The 19,852-nt window shown below is 38.7% G+C and overlaps 1 protein-coding gene across 7 annotated transcripts in view; it reads right to left on the bottom strand.

The window, feature by feature from the left end:
* Positions 1-19,852, bottom strand: part of PLEKHA1 (pleckstrin homology domain containing A1) — a 64,422-nt gene that overhangs the window by 9,914 nt on the left and 34,656 nt on the right. For all 7 annotated transcript variants that reach the window (XM_006025123.3, XM_006025124.3, XM_006025122.3 and 4 more), the window contains 6 exons: positions 18,923-19,020; positions 13,977-14,108; positions 11,921-12,064; positions 7,525-7,593; positions 3,038-3,102; positions 777-840 (listed from right to left, as the gene is read on the bottom strand). In XM_006025123.3, the coding sequence (XP_006025185.2) occupies positions 777-840; positions 3,038-3,102; positions 7,525-7,593; positions 11,921-12,064; positions 13,977-14,108; positions 18,923-19,020 (572 nt within the window). The remainder of the gene's footprint in view (positions 1-776; positions 841-3,037; positions 3,103-7,524; positions 7,594-11,920; positions 12,065-13,976; positions 14,109-18,922; positions 19,021-19,852) is intronic.

The following is a 19,852-nucleotide window of genomic DNA, read 5'->3' as shown; positions in this document are numbered from 1 at the left end:
GGCTACACAGCTCCGGGCACAGCTCCATGGCAACAGCGGGAGGTTTTGGAAGCAGTGGCTGTCACCGCCATAATGAGCCTCCAGGTAAGCGGCAGCGCCACGTGCAAACTCAAGCCCCGCCCCCTCCCACGTCGCGTATAGTTGAATTTGCGTAAGTTAAATGTGCGTACGATGCGACTGACCTGTACTATTAATTTTCAAAGACATAGAAAGAATCACTAACACATTTTATCAAAGCATCAAGTAAACTAACAGAGTACACAAAGACATTTTTAAAAAAGAAATAGGTCCTAACCTTAAGAATTACTATAGCTAGACTGCAATGGCTGTTGTGAATGAATGAAGGCTACCAATTTAAATTGTTGACCATTCAACTCAAAGTCCTCATACTTTAAATTCACAAGTGACTAAACAGAAATATAATTTATGAAAAGTCAAATATATTGAACTAATAAAGAATTCAGATCATTTATGTCAACTGATAATTCACAATTTTATAAACATCAAGGTTATTCAATTCTTGCGATCATTCTGAAATTTCTTACATGTATTTTAGAAGAAAACTGAAAAGAAAGGCTAAATTAAAACATGACAAAAACAACTACTGTAGGCTCTGATATACTATCATATTTCACAAGGAATGTATGCTAAAAAGGGAAGACTGGAGTTTTTTCAAGAAAACTGTGGGGTATTTAAACAAGTTTTTAATCAGCAAAAATGTTCTTACTTAAATTTTCTTGCAGAAAGATCTGGTTTTATCCAGAGAAAAAGATTACCTGCACATAAAATGTTCGAGAAGCTGTTACAATTTCAAAGAGATTGTCTCTCATCATTATATCACTGCAAAAGAAAACAAAACAACACAACACATCTAAAGATATCTAAAGCAAGTTATTTTTCCCTCTGCTCTATAAAAATAGAACAAAAAGTACGCATGGGAAAATATTTAAAATTTCTATGTAAAAGATGATCATCTGAAAATGCTTAAAAGAGGTTTCAGTGAACATGGTATTATGAACCCAAACTGCACAAACAAATACTTTTTCTCACTTAGATAGCAATGCACTACTCGAAAACTTCACATTTACATTTTTAAACTTTCAGCGAGTTGCAATCTTTAGCGGCCAGCTGCACACCAGCTATCATAGCTTGTGCAATGCAAATGAAGTTATTTTTTTCTCAAATTTTTATTTGAATTCAACCTCAAGATGTATAGAACAGTAAATTTCCCTGTAATAACTATTTCAAAATGTGGTCGGCATGGAATCCACTGTTTAGTCTGCATGGACTACATGAAGACAAAAGCAGTCTTTTGAACAGCAGAAATATCAGTAATCTACATGCAACCTGTCTTCCCCATGCTTTCATGCAAGGGCATAAAGGACAGACCAGTATCAACTTAATTTTATTGCTATTTAAAGCACATCCTGATAATGATTTCAAGAGTAGGGAAAAGGAATGTTGCCCAAATCTACAGTTAGACATCTGTGGTCCTAAAGACACAGAGCACTGATCAAGTCTCACTGACTTCAGCAGAAGCTACCTGTACCCAACATTGTGTATCCTGATATAAAAAAAAATGCACTCTAAAATCTTGGTTTCAAATTGTTAATACAGTACTTCCTCTTGTCAATTTGTACCACACAATTCTTCCTAGTCTAGCGTACTAGAAATCTGAGAATTAACCCCACAAAATGAGCTTTTAGATGAAATTTAATGCATCAGTTCACATGCTTGGTTTAGTGATGTTTAGAGAGGATGTCTTAAGGACAAAATATTTGTGATACTGTATTAAAAAAAATAGCACAATATTATAAACCCACTTAACTGAACTATATAATGTTTATACCAATAAAGAATTCACCGATTTAATACATCACAGGAAATTTCCTACCAGTACTTTTAAAGTCACCTCAGTTAGCAAGATTTCACATGATGGGCATGGGAAGGAACTTCTCTCTTATTAAACTGGACAGCATTAACCTACATTAAGGAATTACAGCCTAATTACACAGTAGTGGGATTGTTGTAGATTTGATGATACAAGAAATGTTCTGATAAATCTTTATCAGTTCCCTGATAAATCTGCTGTTTGAATGCACATTAAAAGAAAACATAAGCCATGTCTGCCTCTCCTCCAGACATAAAAAAGGGCAGCGTGTGCTCCAAAGCTTGTCAAAATTCTCTCCCAGCTATACAGCTGGCCCACTAAAAGGTATCACAAAAAAAAGTTGCCTAGTCACAGAGAGTGCACTTAAATTTACTTTCTTACTTAAGTCATTTCACATCATCATTTTCAGAATCTTAGGGCACCTATATGTGCTCTGGGATGGGGAAGGGGGGTAATTAGAGCAGCTCTCAGGAGCCACTCTAATTAAAACACCTGCAACATCTCATGTATTCCGTGTCCTGTGTTTCAAAATGGCAGTGGGGCAAGCTTTAGTTCAACAAGCTTTAGTTAAAAAATGCCCCTGCCTGCAGCCATTTTCAAACATGGGGACACTGAATACACGAGGCACTGCAGCATGCTGGAGTGTTGATTAAAATGCTAGAGCAGACTTGATTAATTGAGGCTGCTCTGGTACATTCTAATCAGAATGCATTGGAGCACGTGTAAAAGTGCCTTTAATTTTACTTTGAAAACTCCTAGTAAGCTTATTTCTAAGTAGGCATCCAAAAAAGGTCATCAATACTTGACATAAACATGAGTAAAAAAATAAATGACCAAGAAAGCATCTCTGCTTAAGCAGATCATTCTTCTAAAGTACCAAGTAGCATACTGCTTAACACCTTTTCTCTAATAGACTCAGCATGCTTTACAAAAAAGGTGTTACTTTCATTTTTGCATTTAGGAACTATTAAGAATCCAGCCCTCCTGACTGGTTCTAATCATCACAAAAATACTGTTCATCTCTAGACAGACTAATAATCACATATATATCAAACGTGACTATTGGCTTTTCCTACACCATCGCCATAATAAGGCACCATGAATTACACTTTAAAATATTTTGCACAAAGGTTTACTTTTCCTGACCTTTGTTTACATTCCTGGACTTTATGGACCTCTTTAAGTGGTATAAGCCGGAGAGGTTCTTTTTCCTGCAACAAAGAAAAAGGACTTGAGTAAATCATTATTTTAATGACTAGAAAAAAAGAATATTCTGCAGCACTGCTCTTGTATATCAATTCTGACATCAAAATCCTATTATTTATATAACAGGATTTTGATGTCAGGACTGATATGCAATAGCAAGGCTGCAAAAGTTTTACTTTCAAGGCAGCCAGTTATGTTACAGCTGACACAGTCAAGAGCATCAAGTTCACCACAAACTTCTAAGGACATGAACTTGTTTTGTTAATGAAGCGGATGACCTAAAACTTCTTATGTACCTAGGCATGACACTGTGAACAGGATAAGGCTCAGAGGAACCCAATGCTTCAAATCTTTTATCAATTCACTCTTCAAAAAGAGACAAAATGACTATAAACAAATTAGAATGCTCCAAATTAGGTTCTCCTGTGAAACATTAAACCTAAGTAAGGAAGAGCTCATCTCTTAAACAACAAAACAAAAAAACCAAACAAATACCCACACCAAACTCATCAAAAAGACCAAAAGGTAGCAAGTGTCCAATGGTCAAAAATTATTGCTGGCATAAATGGGAACAAAAACAAAGCTATATGCATAAACCATGAATAAATCTGGCCCTCCAAATACAACTTATCTCTGGATATATAGTAACCAGAATTGTCACTAGAGAAACATTTAAAATGCAATACCATAATAGAAACATACACTTGTTAATACCCTTGTTAACTGAATGGCAAGACACTAATATAATTAACAATACATTCATGTTAATTGCATGCTACATTCTGTAACAAGGAGATACTTAAAAGACATTGGTGGAACTCTAGACTTTGACAAAGCATAAAAGTATTCTTTAGTATCTAAGAAAAGTTGATCACTGCATCCTTTCACAGTGGCAGAACCAAGACAAAAAATGCTAAAGTTTTAAATCATGCTTAAAAGTGAAAATATTAAAATAAAAAAAAAAAACTGAAGAATTAAGTAATGTAAATTCAGCTCAGTTTGTTACACTTTTGGCAAAGAAGGAAAAGTAATGTCATATATCTCCCTATTTCCTAAACAATATGAAAACAAAACACTGGTCTTTCAATTACCAGTTTGATGTGCCACCCTGTGGCTGCTGTAGGGAACAGTTTATCCATGTTTACCCTCCAGTGTACCCATGTTTACCCCCAAAATTTCTCTTTTCCCTTACCAGAAAATAGAGTATTTTAATCTGCTTGCAACCTGGGGGTAGAAACAGATTCATTATTTACTGGGAACTGGAAAATGCCTTGGCCTTAAGATCCTTCCAGCTGAGGTAATTTCCAAACCCAGAATTATCCAACTCTATTTTCTCTAAAATACAGGTAATACAATGTATAATGTAAGAGAATGGTTTCCTCCCCCAACATAGCACAGTTAAAGCTACTTAACTACAACAAACTCAAGTCCATGGATGTCAATTTCTATCCCTAGTCTAGATGACCCATTTGTCTCCATGAAGGGTCAAAGCTGCCTAACAACTTGAAGTAAGAACATTTTAAGGTAGCATGGATACATTTCCTATTCTTCTTTGTGCTAATTTCAATAGACACTTCACATTTGAATCTTCATAACAGTGAGAAGTACAATCATTCTCCAACTGGAGGATGCTGTATTCTCTGACTGCCATTCAGAAAATATGCAACTGAACCTTGACGTTTCCCAACAGACAAGAGAAGACGAGAGGAAAACAAAAGATATATGAAATACTGGACACAACTGTTATGAATTCTAGATCATGAAAGTATGCCTGTGTATTAAATAAGAATTCTCTGTTTGGCTTCAATTTGGGAAAAAACAAAACCAATGGAGCAATAGTCTCCATCAACTGTGAGTCTTTTTTAAATGAGGCCTTGTAGTGTTTGGTCTTAGCTAAGGCCTGTATGCAACTGCCCACCACAAATGTCTATTTATTCTGAATCCAATATACTCCAGCAATCATGTCACTGTGTTTGCTTTAGCTTTTCCCTCATTCCTAAACCGATCAGAAAAGTGGCTCAAGAAGAAATAAGCAAATTTTCTTCTCTTAAAGCCAACATTTTTGCTATCACAAGACTGCAAGACCCTGTAACAAGACCCGGAAATACATGCAGTATCAAATGGTAATTTGGGAGTTGTGAAAATGAAAAAGGCTGCAGGACATCTGCAGAACATAACATTTTTCTGAGGATGGTAAGGGCATGCTTTCAAAACATCCCTCTTTTGAAAACTCAGATGTTTTAAGAGAGGGCCCTGCTGTTTATACCCAATTCTGCAGCTACCAACAAGGATGAGGAATGAGCAAGCCATAATTCTCTGATCTGAAGTGGATGATGAATGATTTAATTCATGCCATGGCCTTTTCATGAGCTGCTGTAACTGAAAATAGGACAAAAAAGTCATAATTCTTGCAGAACTCCACATGGCACCTCCTCTGGAAAGTGTCCAGTGACCTCATTTGACCAAAGCTATATTCCCATTTGTTCTAAAATTGAAATAGCTTGATGCCAATCTGAATCCAGCTCCAGACAGGACTGGCCGATGTTCTGACACAACTGATGTAACAAGGGAGGGTAGCTACTGACCCTGCACTTGTCCCAGTTACCACTTGAAAAGTATTTTCTCCTGCTGTACTTCACAGATTGCTTCAACTTGCTACACGACCTGTATTGCTTTCATTAGTGTCTGGCAGGGGTTGAGATTTTAATTTCAACTTGTCTTGCTCTGAATACCCTCACCTTTCCATAGAGCTTTCCACTGTATCAGTAAAACAGCTAGAAACTGATCCGAGTGTCTGATCCAAAGAACCAGAGCCTCATACACCTGCATGAAAGATCTGAATCTCATTTGCCCCTCTTCTTCTTCCCTAAAGAAGAAAAGATTCAGTTCTTTTCCAGGGAGAAGCAAGGAAAGAAGAATGTCAGATACTAAATGAGAAGGGCCACACCTGCAATATGGGCCATCCATCCCTGTTAACATTGTTTGTGTAAACTAACAAAGGGTGTTTAGAATGCAAGACTGCTCAAATATAAATGTGAAAGTTAACTGAGGGAAAAACTAAATGAGGCTAGGCCTATTCAGTTTAGAAGAAATGCTTGAGGGGGGTACATGGTAGGGGTTTACAAAATACTAAATGGTGAAGAGAAAGTAAATAGGGATTTGTTATTTACTAATGTCTCAATACAAGAACTAAGGGTCACAAAAATGAAACGAGTAGGTAGTAAGTTTAAAACTAACAAAAGGAAGTTCTTTTTCACACGGTGCAAAATTAAAATGTGGAACTCACTGAAACCAGATGTTGCGGAAGTTGACAGTTTAGCCACGCTCATAAAAAGGGACTGGAAAAATTCTTGGAAGACATGGATATCGGTAGCTATTGAATATGGGAGTTAAGGATCCAGATTCTGAACCAGAACTTCCTAGACGTTAAATGCTGGAGGCTGCAAGGGGAAGAGGAACAGTGGAAAACACCCTGGTCTCACACAGTTCATTCTCCCTTTCAGCATCCACTCTGCCACTGTGCGACACAGGATACAAGATGGACCTATGGTCTGATCCACTAAATGGCAGTTCTTATGTTCTATATTTTCAAATGATGCCACCTAACAGCTGCCATGAGAAAAAGAAGAGGACTGAGGCTTGGCTGCCTTGGAAGGGCTGTGAAAGTGAAAACACATCTCTTTCAAGAAAAAAAAAAAAAAAAGGTTCCTCAAAATTATCAAACATCTAATCCAGTGGTTTTCAACCTTTTGAGACTCAAGGTACCAGTTCATCACTTCTATAAATTGAGTAGCACCCGATTCCAGAAACTAATTTATTACCTCCTTGCAGAGAGGCTGGCAGGGAGAGTGATAGGCAGAGTCTGCTCTTATTTGCTTAGGTCTTCACACCTGGAGCCAGACTCTACCCTTCTAGGAAACATTTGGTCAATGAATCAATTACACTAACAATGACCAAAAAGTTGTTTAGCTTAAGAAACTAATTTGCTATTAGCATGACCAAAAAAAACTGACACTTTTGCAATCCCCTCACCCCCCTCCAATACTAACCGATTTCATTGTTTGAATGGGAACAGGATAGCTTTATTTACCAAAAGTATGTTGCCGCACAGGGAAGCTTAAACATGAGATACTTCAATATCAACTGTCCTTAAGACAATTTTCATGAAATTCACACATAAGCCTGAAAAGCACAAATGATTGACTAAAATGAATGACAATGGTGGGGTATGTTTATAAATTCATTCTTTTTCACTGAAAATCAAATTTTCACGACATACTAGTCTCCAAGGCAGCAGATTCCTTGGTCAGAGGATCACAAAAGCAGCAAAGGGCATTTACATCCTCAGAGAGAGAGTTCAACCCCAAACAGGCTTTTGAAATTTACTTCTATACATTTTGAAAGCAACGTAACATTTTGAAACATACCAATTCAGATTTGAAATAACGAATTGCGTTTTCATCTAATTGAAAGTACCTCCTCTTCCAGTTCTTCATCTATTAAAGAAAGAAAAAGAAATATTAAGACTTAGACCAACTGCTTGATCTTCCTTCAGGAATTAGAGAAGTTGAAACATTTGCATTTGGTAATTTTTTTATTTTTTATTTTTTTGCAATTTCTACTAGTGTTCCTGGGTTCTTTAGTTAGCCTGATATACCCCATCTCTCCCTATAGAAAAGCATCTTACACTTCCTTAAACTTGCTTTTAAACTACATATGCTACACTCCACTCTGAAAGATATCCAACTCTGCTTTCTTCCCACCTTCTTATGCAAAAGAACTAATCCAATTCTTTTGGGGCCAGTTAGTCAATTTTTGGGGGTCTAGCTCCTGAAAACTTGGTTCTACAATCTATTCAGATTAAGATTTTTGAAGCTCCTGGACAGATGTAATCAATTTTAGATTTCAGCTGGTGAAGTGTGAAAATGTTTTGTACTGAATGTTTTACTCCTTTGACTCTTTTAGGTAAAACTCTACTTCCTGGGTACAGAGGAATGACACTGGGGCTATATTCCATTAGAAAGAAACCTGGGGCTGACAACTCTGAAAATGATGAGTACCAACTAAATAAAATATGCCACCTGAGAGGAACTATTCTTAAACTGGATCAGACTTCAGAAAGAAAGCATCCTGAGAGATCTCCTCAAGCAGAGGGTCTTTCCAAAGATTGCAACTAAGAGGAGAAACAGCTGAAAGAATTAGATTTGCAAGAGCAGAGTAGAACTTAGAGAAAAACTGAATTACTGTATCAAGCTAAGAAGCCAGAGTAGTAATTTAATAAGTTTTGGGAAGGGAAAAGAAGCAGGGGGAAAACAAAAACCAGAGGGAGGTGGTAGGAACACAGAACCTAGCATTAAAGTTCTCCTTTTTTCCATCCCTTCTCTTACTGCCCAACTTAGCTCTTTCTGCCTAGCTTTACTACTTCTCCTCCAAATGCATATCTTTCCTTGTTGGCACCATCTCTGTTTAAAGGAACGCACTGTTGTTTGCTTTCAGAGAAATCCCATGGACGTTTATTTTCACCCTTTGCCTCTGCCGAATCTAGGACAGTAGGTGGAAAATTTCATTAGCTACTAAGGTTATCCCCTTCAAAGCTGTCAATCCTCCCTCACCCCCTCCACCATTTTTTTTTGCAAAAAAAGATTGAGTCCCAAATATTTAAATGTTTTCTTTCCAAAACTCCTCAGTCTCAAATAGTACATATACATTACTGCATGGGAATTTAATATTTTATTTTAAAAAGGATAGTTGGTGTTAAAAATCATGGTAAATGTATTTAAGATGGAAGTTAGTGGTGACTGACAGAAAATATGTTTTCTGTACTGCATCAGTATTAAAGCAGGATGGAAGCTAGTTTAGAAACCAACACTGGGACAATTTCACAAGCCTCTTCAGAGACACAACTGTATGGAAACAGGACTAAAATGCTTACTATTTGTGCTATACACACCATAGAGAACTTTGGCCACTGTACTCCTCAATCCAAGGAGGTCATACTGTAGCCTTCACTTTCCAGAAGATTGAATTTAGATGTCACCACCACCATTCATGATTCACTTTTGATCATCTCTGTCCCAGGCAAGTGAAGGCTAAGATTTCTCTTAAATCCCTTTATGAAGAATCATAAATTCTTATGCCAGCCTTTAAATGCATTTTAAATATATAATTAAATCTAGAATTAATTCCATAAGTAAATAACCATGGAATCTTAATATTGTCTCTTGTTCATATACATCTTATTATACAATCTTAAAACGTGTCACAATTCATATTTTCCAGATGTTGCACACTTTTTTTTAATGCTTTAAGTATACTGTGTCCAGTATTTTATTAATAATTTTTAACTCTGTCAGACTTATTAAGTAGCATATTCTCATAACGTACTTCAATAATTTTGCCAGTAATATTGCACAATAAGAATATTTGAAGCTTAAATTCATGTAGCCCATATACCAGATACATACAATTACTTTACGCAATATACTACCGAATCTGTGCACTTTACTACCTTTAAAATGCATAGGCATGCAACTAAATCAAGACTATACCCTTATCCAGGGTACGCACTTATCTAACCTTAATGTAAAAATTGCACTATAGCACTATTGACAATACAACATTAGCAGCCCTAAAACTGACCAGTTTTATTTTAATCTATTTTAATAGTCATTACTATTAAAAGCCATGAAAAGAAAGGGAGATTTGAGCTTGGTAGTTTCACAGCTGCTATTAATTTCAAGATTTCCAATAGCTGCTCTTTGACAACTTCTGTTTCAGGGGTGTGCAAAATACAGCCCACAGGCTGGATCTGGCCCACCAAGGGATTTTATCCAGCCTGTAGCAGGTACCTCAGCCCCGCCTGGCCCAGGCCACACACATGTAGCTGGTCCTGCTGCCCCAGGGTGCTCAGCGGGGCTGGGGCAGAGCAGCAGCTAGACCTGCTTCACCAGCAGCCCCCACAGGAGCAGGTCCTTCCAGTTGTGGCTGCCAATCTCTGCCACTGCCACTGGACCCAGCCCCACTGCCCAGGCACTCCAGCCTACCTGCCCCACACCCATCGCCAGGGGCACTGGATGCAGCAGGCAGGCATGGTCTCCAAGAAGAGAGGCCGGGGACTCGCACGGGCATGACATGCTCAAGCAGGCAGATGGGATGGGTATGCAGGTGAGCGGGGAGCGATATCTGCAAGCAGGATGGGTGGGGCTGGGGCCAGGACCAGCATCAGGATCATGGGGCGCTGACAGCACAGGGCTGGAGCCCGGAGCAGAGCCATAATCTGCTACCTACGTGTCCCTGCGACAAGCGCCAGTTCTGCAGGCAGAGAGGCGTGCTGACTGGCTCTGCCATGGGCCCTGTGTTGTCACCACCCTGCAACTGTGATCCCAGTTCCAATCCCAGCCTCAGCCCTACCCACCAGTCCCTCTCCTGGATGCTGCTCCCCACCCAAAGCCCCATCCCATCCCATCCATTCGGCAGAATGCACCCTGCCCATGCAGGTCCTGGCCCCATCTTCATGGAGACCCCCGAATCACCAGTTGGTGACAGCACAGGGCTGTGCTCCAAGTCAGAGCCACTTAAGGAGTTTTGGTGAGCTCCTGCAGGCCACCAGGGGGTGCTGGCCCTAAGTGGCCCTCCTGTACAAATATTTGCTGACCCCTGTAGCTACTCCTTCACTCACACTGTGCAGTTAGAGCAGAATTAATTACAAAGTAGAGTGTGGGTTAAAGTACAATTAGTTACAAAGTGGAGTGTAGAGCAGAAAGATGCAATGCAGTCAAGCAGTGTTTAACAGGAATTTGTTAGAATGTAAGCAGTAGGCAACAAGTTGGAATTGGCAACTTTTCATGCAGTTAATTATATGTATCCTGGATAAATGCATAAGTAGAGTACAAAGTGTACAAGTACAGCTTAGGGCATACTACTCATCTTATGTAGTAGATACACAGTATACATTAAATCGTATCAACCTCCAAGGTGCACAGAAGCTGATTGAACATTATGCCATTTTCTCCCTGCTTACAAAACAGTATAATGGAAAGACTACTCTAAAGCACGCACAAGAGTAAATTTTGCAGATGCACTTATAACTGACATGTCCCACTGTTTAAAAGGACATGACTGTTTAGCATTTTTCTATGGCATTTCATAGGTATCTTTTTAAAATAAAAATCTGGAATACAACAAGAAGGAGTTTCACACTTCCCAAAAAAAAGATCTGCAGCTTTCCAAGGCCAAAAACAGCACGTGTAAATTATTTAAGCTTGAATAATTTGGCCAGATAATGGTGGAACACCTAACATTTTAGATATTTCACAGAAGACAAATCTAACAAGTACCTTAAATGTTGCACAATTTTTCTTCAGCTCCTTAAAATGAATTAAAACTCCCTCACTACTTCAATGCCTTGTAAAACATGCAGGTGTTGAGCATTTGGTTCAGCACAGATATTTTTAGCACACCCTTCTTTAAGAAGTTATCCATACATGCTTCCTAAAACATGTATTAAGGGGTATTCTGTTGAAGCTTCATCTTAAAACCATCTGCAGCAATGTTTTCATCTCCAAAATGTCTCCAATTTTATTAGTGTTAAAAAAACCTGCAGAAATACCAAAGTAAAATGCAGAAGACTGGCGATACAGAGATCAGACACATACTACAGGAGAATAATCTATGAAATAACATTCTAGTTTTACTTATGCTCAATATTTTAATACAGTACCATTTAGTAAAACTGTTGCTTGGTTAGCATCTATTTGGTAATTGAATTTACAATTTCAGGATGTGTTCTGGACAAAGGAAATGAATAGTTCTACAATTAATTACCACTGCTCCTTGTTTAACACAGTAGCCAGCTTTGATAACAGCATTATCTGAGGGATGCTTAGCAGTAAAGTAAGGAAGGTGGCTTTGTGATCGTTTCAAGTAGTTCCTGTCACCTCCTTCACCACAGTCATTTAGTTCTTCTTTCTGAAAGGAAGCGGAAAAAAGTTCAGGATATTCACGTTTCTCTAAAGCCTGAAAGATGATTATTTAGTAATACAAGAACACAAAATAAAAGTATATGCACTTTCCTAAATGTCACCTCCTACCCACAAATCCTATCTTTGGCTTGGTTAGAAGGATCAAATACTTGACACTGAAAATAACACTGGTATGACAACCATATACAAAACTTCCTGGCAAGTCATAAGCACTGCTCAAAAGCACACAGTTGAAACAGACTGTGAACCCATTAAGGTAGAACTACTAAAACAAAAAAATAGACAAGTAAAACTGCAACACACTGAAGGCTTCAGAAACAAAATCATTGCTGCTTTTTTTAAAAAGTGCATATATGCTATGACCTTTAGAGATGGTACACTATGCAGCCAAAGTTAAAATATTACAAACTATTATCTGCTCCTTCTAAGTGCCTGGGGTTGGGGGAGGGGGTGGGAGAAAACACACTGGGGAAGTAGTTGAAAGTAGGTAAACACAGAAGACTGTTTCAAGATCAGGAGAATTACTGTAAACATATGCCAAGATAACCTAACCAGTACAGATTTCCCTCGATTTATGCAGGTTCTTCATAAGCGAATTCACTCTTATGTGATGAGCATATTTAGACCCATAATTCATTATATGCAAGGTAAATTCACTCTAATGAGATCAGTATAGACGCCCCCCCTGCCCAAGCAGCTACGGCTGTGGGGGGAGGAGAAAGAGCCACGGCCTCACTTATCCCAGCCCCGGCTGCAGCGCCCCCGGGAGTGGCCGGCGCCAGCCGCCTGCACCTGCTGGGCAGCACTGTGCTTCCCTGTCCCCCACCTCGCGCCTGGGCTCCGCTTGTCCATACTCACCTCTGCTCCTAGACTACACCATGCCCTGGTGCAGGCAGCTGGTGTCAACTGCTCCCAGGGCAGCTCCAGCACAGGCTGAGGTGAGTATGGACAAGTGGAGACCCAGGCGCGGCACTCACTCCAGCCCCAGAAGCAGCCAACACCAGCTGCCTGTAGCAGCTGGGTTGCACTGTATCCCGAACCCCTCAGGACTCTGCCAGTCCCCGCTCACCCCAGCCCATGCTAGAGGCCCCGGGAGTGGCCGACTCCAGCTGCCTGTATCAGCAGGGTGCACTGTGCCCTGGTGCAGGCAGCTGGTGTCAGCTGCTCCCAGAGCCGCTCCAGCATGGGCCGGTGAGTGTGGACAAGCAAAGCCCCGGGTGGCGCAGGGTGTGGCACTCACCCCGGTCTTCGGAGCAGCTGACACCAGCTACCTGTAGCACCTCACACCACCCAGGGGGGTTCCGCTTGTCTGCACTCACCCCACCCCATGCTGGAGCAGCCGCAGGAACAGCTGACACGAGCTTCCTGCACCACGGCACAGTGCAGCCCAGCTGCTACAGGCTATTTGTTACATTGTAAAGTGGGTTCGCTTTATGCAAATTCAATTTGTGCGCCATTCTCTGGAAATGCGTGTACTGCATAAAAATCGAGGGAAACCTGTACTGAGTTATTTTTAATATCAGTTCTAGCACATCTTATATAAAATCTCAGACAGGTAAGGAAGATAGTGGGTGTTTTTCCTTTTTTTGTTTTTGTTTTTACTACAAAATATAACATCTTTTAACTTAAATCATCAACTACCTCAGAAAAGCTTAAGCAGGCAGAAATCAATATTTAACTTGTATAACATAGCTGCAATGTATTATAACAACTGAATGTCCTTTTACTAAGTATACAATATTAAAAAACAGCAATATTAAAAACCCAGCTTATGAAATTAAATACAATGAGTCCTCTGAATAAGGATGGGGATGGACAAGTTGGCATTCTGACAGCTAACACATGCCACAAATCACTTCTAATTACTTTTTAAATGGTATTTATTAAATAGTTAGTACCTGTGTAGGGGTAATGATAGGAACACCACCAACAATTTCTGTTCTATAAGACACTTGCTTCTTTCCAGCTGGACTTTCAATTTGGCGATTTGGGTTATCAGACTGACACAGTGAATCAGACTGCTTTGGTACCTGAAAAGTTAGATGTGATGAATAGATTGGAAAGTTCTATGCAAGTCTGTCAATTCTTAATAAAAAAGGTGAAATTTCTAAGAATCCTCAATTATTACTCAAATATTCACAAGTTATATCCCCCTGGGACCTCAAAAACTGGCTTCTAATGTAAAGAATTAATAATAATTTAACAAACCACTGGTTATATATTAGCTTTTTTCAAAAACTAAAAATATCTGGTTAAAGTACTAGACTGACTTGAAAACTGGTTTCCATTCACGTCTGCCGCAAGCTTCCTGCCTAATCTTTGGCACACCAGTTTCTCTGTGACCCTTCTTCCTGTGTAAAATAGAGTTTTCTTTTTCTTTCTTTCTTTTTTCAATTTCACATATTTTAGTCACAAAGCTCTTTGGTAGCAAGGACTCTACAGGTCTCTAGAGTAAATGGGGCCACAAACTCAAGGATATGATATAGACACCTGACAAAATAGTCAACACCTGACACCTGCTGCTTGGTAAAAATGTTGTCACTTGTGACAAGAAATGAAGTTTGGAGTATGTACTATAGGATAATCACAATTAAAACCACCTATATCCAAATAGACACAAATAGCTGTTCAAAATTTCTCTACAGAATGATAGCACACAGGGTTGCAATCTTTTTTTGGACCAGCTGCATGGTTGGGATGGGATTAAAGTCAGGCAAGTTTTTGAATGCAAGGCTTTCTTCATCAGATCTGAGGTCTCTTCCCTTAGACTTGATGAAGAATGTTTTGCATTCAAAAACTTGCCTAACTTTAATCCCAACCATGCAGCTGGTCTGATAAAAGCTATCACCCACAAAAATCCTCGCTTCTTGGATCATTCCTGGACTGTCATGTCTATATAACCACTGCAAAGCTACCAAAACTTACAGGGTTTTAAATCAGTGCAAACTCTCCTCTGCTAAAAAGTGCAATGGTAAATGTTCATTAAATTGGGGTATTTTAGGTAATACAAAGTCATCTCACATTCTGTTACTTAATATAATACCCGAGCTACTATTCTGCTGCAGTTTCAGGGGTTTGAGGAACTGTAAGCAACTTATGCTAGTTACTGGATATTGTATCACACCGAGTAAAGAAATTAATGGACAATGGTTAACCCTATAGGAAAAAACAGCATGATTTTTCCTTTTCCCCCTCCTTTAGTAAAATGTCATGTGTGAGCTACACGGAAAGAACACAAGATTCTACTGAATAACCATACTTACCGTTTCATATGCTCTGAGTGCTGCTGAAGCAGATCACTTTACCATAACACCACCAAAGAAAAAAAATGGGAGTTCTAATACTTTTCAAATTAATCTGCAAGTGCCGAGTGGAATAACTAAGGAATAACTTTTAAGTGTGTAAAACAAACTCAACATTGTAGAAATAGGTAGCAACGTTCTTGTGAGAATATAGTAAATCTTATTACTATAACACAAATAGTAAGCATTTTAGTCCTGCTTCTATACAATTGTGTCTCTGAAGAGACTTGTGAAACTGTGTTTAATATAGATGCAGTACAGAAAACATGTTTTCTGTCAGTCACTACTAACCTCCATTAAGGGTACTCAAGTACTACTTCTCATATAGGACAGGTATTTAAAAGCAGTCAATGTTGTAAATGAAGCTACATCTGGAAATGGTCATGTCTATATTAACTTAATGTGAGTTTAATTAATTTTAAAAAATCTTTATATAAAGGGACTGGGTGCCCCAGTAGACACTGATGCTCAGAATCAGGATCTTCAGAACCTACGCTCAAACTAGAGAAAAGTCCTGAGTTCCAGGCCTGTTCCAAGAAATGATTTTAAAAAGCTTTATCTAAGCAGAGATTGAAACCAATCGTGCTCCTTAACTACTGCATTACAAGTCCCACTCACTCCTGAACCTATGGTGTTCCCTAACCAATAGTCATGCTCACCATTTCTCTCTCAGGTCCATTTAATATTTAACTGTTTAAAGGAGCATGCTAGCATTTACTAGGAAAATATCTGAATCATCCCAAAAGACCTTCCCACCTCTATTCCAATTCAACGTATCTAGGATAAAACTTCATGATTTACTTCAATTAAAGGCAAATACAAATAGGACACCATTATTTATAAGGCCTGCTTGTCCTTAAGTATCAAATCTGAAAATTGAATAAAGGCAGTCCTTCCAGAAGTAGGAAGCCAATAACTCTAGATCCTAATGGTAAGATATTTAGGAATTGTACCAACTATTCTCCTAAATAAACCAGAACACAGAACAAGGGTCAGAACACTTATTTCTTTGGAAAGGCAGAAAGTCTTAAAAAAAAAAAAAAAAAAAAATCAAAGGATTGATCTAAAAATGTGGCCAGTGTGGGAGCAGCTTCCTTCATGTTCTTTTGTGCAGAAAGTATCTTCCTTAATCTAAGGGCAGGCTCAATTATGACAACTTCTATAAGCACAATGGGAAAAGCAACTCCTTCTTCCAAGTGGCTTTGATGTTTGGGTACCAAAAATAGTCTATCAAAATAGAATTTAAATTACTAAGAACTATATGGCAAAATATTGGCCCAGCTGTCTGAATGCAGAAAGTACAGTTGAGCTAATCACTGGATCAGTACTAATTCTTCTGATAGCTGTACTTCTAAATCATACTATACGACACAAACAACAAGAAAGCAATCCAGTTTGCCGTTGAAGATTACTACTTGAAATCAGAAGGACTCATCTGAGGTTTAACAGTGCTATAAAATGAGGATTAAATACGAAGTAATTATGCCATATAATGCAAAGATTATAATCTAATCTTTGTATTAAAGACTGGCGGTGAAGATTAGTCAAAGCTCTTACAGTGCTAGATAAACTGGATTCTATACCATTAACAACATTCAAACTCACATATTTTGGAGTTTAGTATCATTAAAAGAAAACAGCATATTTAGTTGTCTTTAATAACAATATTGAGCCTGTGTAATCTTAGCTTTTTCCCTTTGGCTCTTCTAGTGCTGCTATTTTGTTTGTATTTGGGAAATCAACACATGAAAATGCCATGGAGCAAGTCAAACATTTTCCTAGAGACTTCAATGGAAAATATTTTGAGCTATATGGCATTACATATGTACCGTACCTGCTCATATAATCCAGGCCCTTTGTTTCAGACATATCCTCTGCTGTTGTGAATTGTTAATGGATCTTTTCAGCTACAGACAGTGAGCTGCCAGCTCTTATCAAACTCCTCTCTCCAGCTCCCAACAAAAAGGGGTACTTTATGTAAAATAGCAGGTAATAAATACATCCTCAGTGCTCCTAGTCTAGGTTTCATGAACAAAACAGTTTAAAGCAGTCTGCAGAACTAATGAGCTCAGACTCAAAATGTTGCAGACAGTTCACACTGCCTCCAATGGAAAGTGTGCAACTAAAATGTTGTCATTTGGCAAACAATAAAAAGTCATTTAAGTGACATGAAAAGAACTAAGGACAGAAAAAGTGAATGTATATAAAAGCACTATGCCATGTTTTTCTTTAAAGAGGTCAAATCTGCTCATTGCTCCCCTCTACACCCTCTCAATAGTCAGAATAATGTCTTTGCTTGTACCGTCACAGCATTTTCTACAGCAGAGATACTCAGCCCACAGAGTCAGATGATGTAGCTTAGAAGACTTCACAGAGGCCTGGAAATTTGGTAGTGAGGGAGTTGTGGCATTTTACGCTGCCACTTTTCCCCTGCCACAAAACTTCCAAGCCCCACAGCCTGATCTGGTGTGCAAGGCTGGAGTTGGGGGTCCAATCTGGTGTGCATGCTGTCAGACCCAGTGTCACAGGCCCAATCCTGCTCACACGTGGCTAGGGCCTGATCTGGCACATGAGGCTGGGACCAAGCTCCAGCTCTGGGGTGCACCAGATTTGGCCGATGGGCTAAATCCAGCCTGTGGACAGATCCTGTGCCATTTCTAACCATCTGGGTGGAAAGGCTGGGAGCCAATGTTCTACACAATCCAACCTTGCCAGTTTATTCTTTATTTATTCTATAACTCTTTTGATTTGTTGACATTTCTCTCCATATAAACTTATTTACAGAGTCTAAACAATGAGGTAGTCCAACTACACCTGGAAATCTCACATCTCAAGGTAAAATATAGAGATGTAAATTACAAAACTGTAGCAGGAGTACAAACATATGCAGTCTTCACATTCCTAATCAACCCATTATGTTTCTTCCCTAAACTGCCAGAAATAAAAAAATAAAATTCATGACGCAATCAGACATAACACGTGGGGGTTTTCTGTTGTGCAGTCACAGCTTGTTCTGATACAATATAGAAATGTAATTTACCTTACAAGAGAACAACTTATTTGTTGAAGTAACTTTTCATTGCATGTTTTTATGAAATGGCACAGAATGCCTTAAAAATATATCTGAAGATAAACACCTTTAAAATATATCACTATTTAGTCCCTCAAAATAGTAATGAAGTAATGAACAAATTCAGAACTGTTAAAGTTATATGTAAAAAATGTTTATACAAACAAGTCATGCAAGACACCAAATTCTTTCAAATTATCAAAATAAAGCAACAATACATATACTGTTACAAGACAACTTCTGCACCTGGAAGATTAACCTGGCTTGGTCAGCTTTTTCTGTTTGTGTGGGTCCTATCAATTAGGCAAGAGAAACAAGTAAAAAAAAATAGAAAACGTGACTGTAAAAATAAAAATGGGGCACAAAAGCAAATGTAAATACTGAGGCTGAGTAACTTTCAATTTAAATTGAATTCAATTTCAATGTCTAAATTTTTTTCCCCTCAAAATGTGGAAAACACAAAACTACTTACTGTGATTTTGGTAGCTTTGTTCAGAATATTTACCCATTCTACCAGGTCTTGTTGATCATTGGCTTGTAGAAAATATTTTCTCATCCCTGCATTCATTACTGTTAAGATATTAAAAAGCAATTACATTTTACTGAATTAACAACTGAAATCAGGACAGTTACATTTTCACCTTCACCAGAGGACTTCAGCACCCTATTCATCTTGGTTATAAAACACATCCCATAAGGAATACAGGTTAATCTTATTTCAACCCTAACTTCTCCCAATTAATACAATTTAACTAGATTTTTTTTAAAGTTACTTAATAAGAATTGCTGCGAGAAGTGTAGATTGGCAAAATGTTTTATTACTTCTTCATCTTCTTAAGCAGTCTCTTCTACAATTCCTTAGTCTAAATTTTACTTGATAGCAAACTTTGATGTTTCCTGTAATTTGGCTGTATCCCTTTCTCTTCTAACCAAACCCTGCTACCATTAATTATGCTATCGACCTTGACCAAGTTGTTTAGCATTGGTAAAGCATTTTTTTTTAAAAACCTTCCTAAGTGTATGGTCAGACAAAGTCAGTTACCCACCAGGGATTTACTGCGGATCAGGCCATGATGGAGTAACTAGCGCGTGCTCTTGCTCCCACAATAAATGAAAACTGCTCCACAGCAGTTTCTCTCTCATCTATCACTAAAGGTGCACCAATGTATGGGTGCCATATTGGATCGGCACCTATAAGAGGAAAATTAAGATTATCGGCTTTTTTTGGCCGGTGTAGCCAATGATGTCACCGATAAATATAATGCACCTTCTGGCCAGGGCCCCTGGACACTGCGTGCATGCATGCAACCACACGCATGCATATGGATAGGAATGCAACCAGGCAGCGTGGAGAACAGAGCCCTGCAGATAAGTTTGTAGAGGGGAAGGGGGTTGGGGGGGG

This window comes from Alligator sinensis, unplaced genomic scaffold (assembly GCF_000455745.1).
Source record: "Alligator sinensis unplaced genomic scaffold, ASM45574v1 scaffold28_1, whole genome shotgun sequence".
Lineage (NCBI taxonomy): Eukaryota > Metazoa > Chordata > Crocodylia > Alligatoridae > Alligator > Alligator sinensis.
This window is presented reverse-complemented; position numbering and strand designations above follow the sequence as displayed.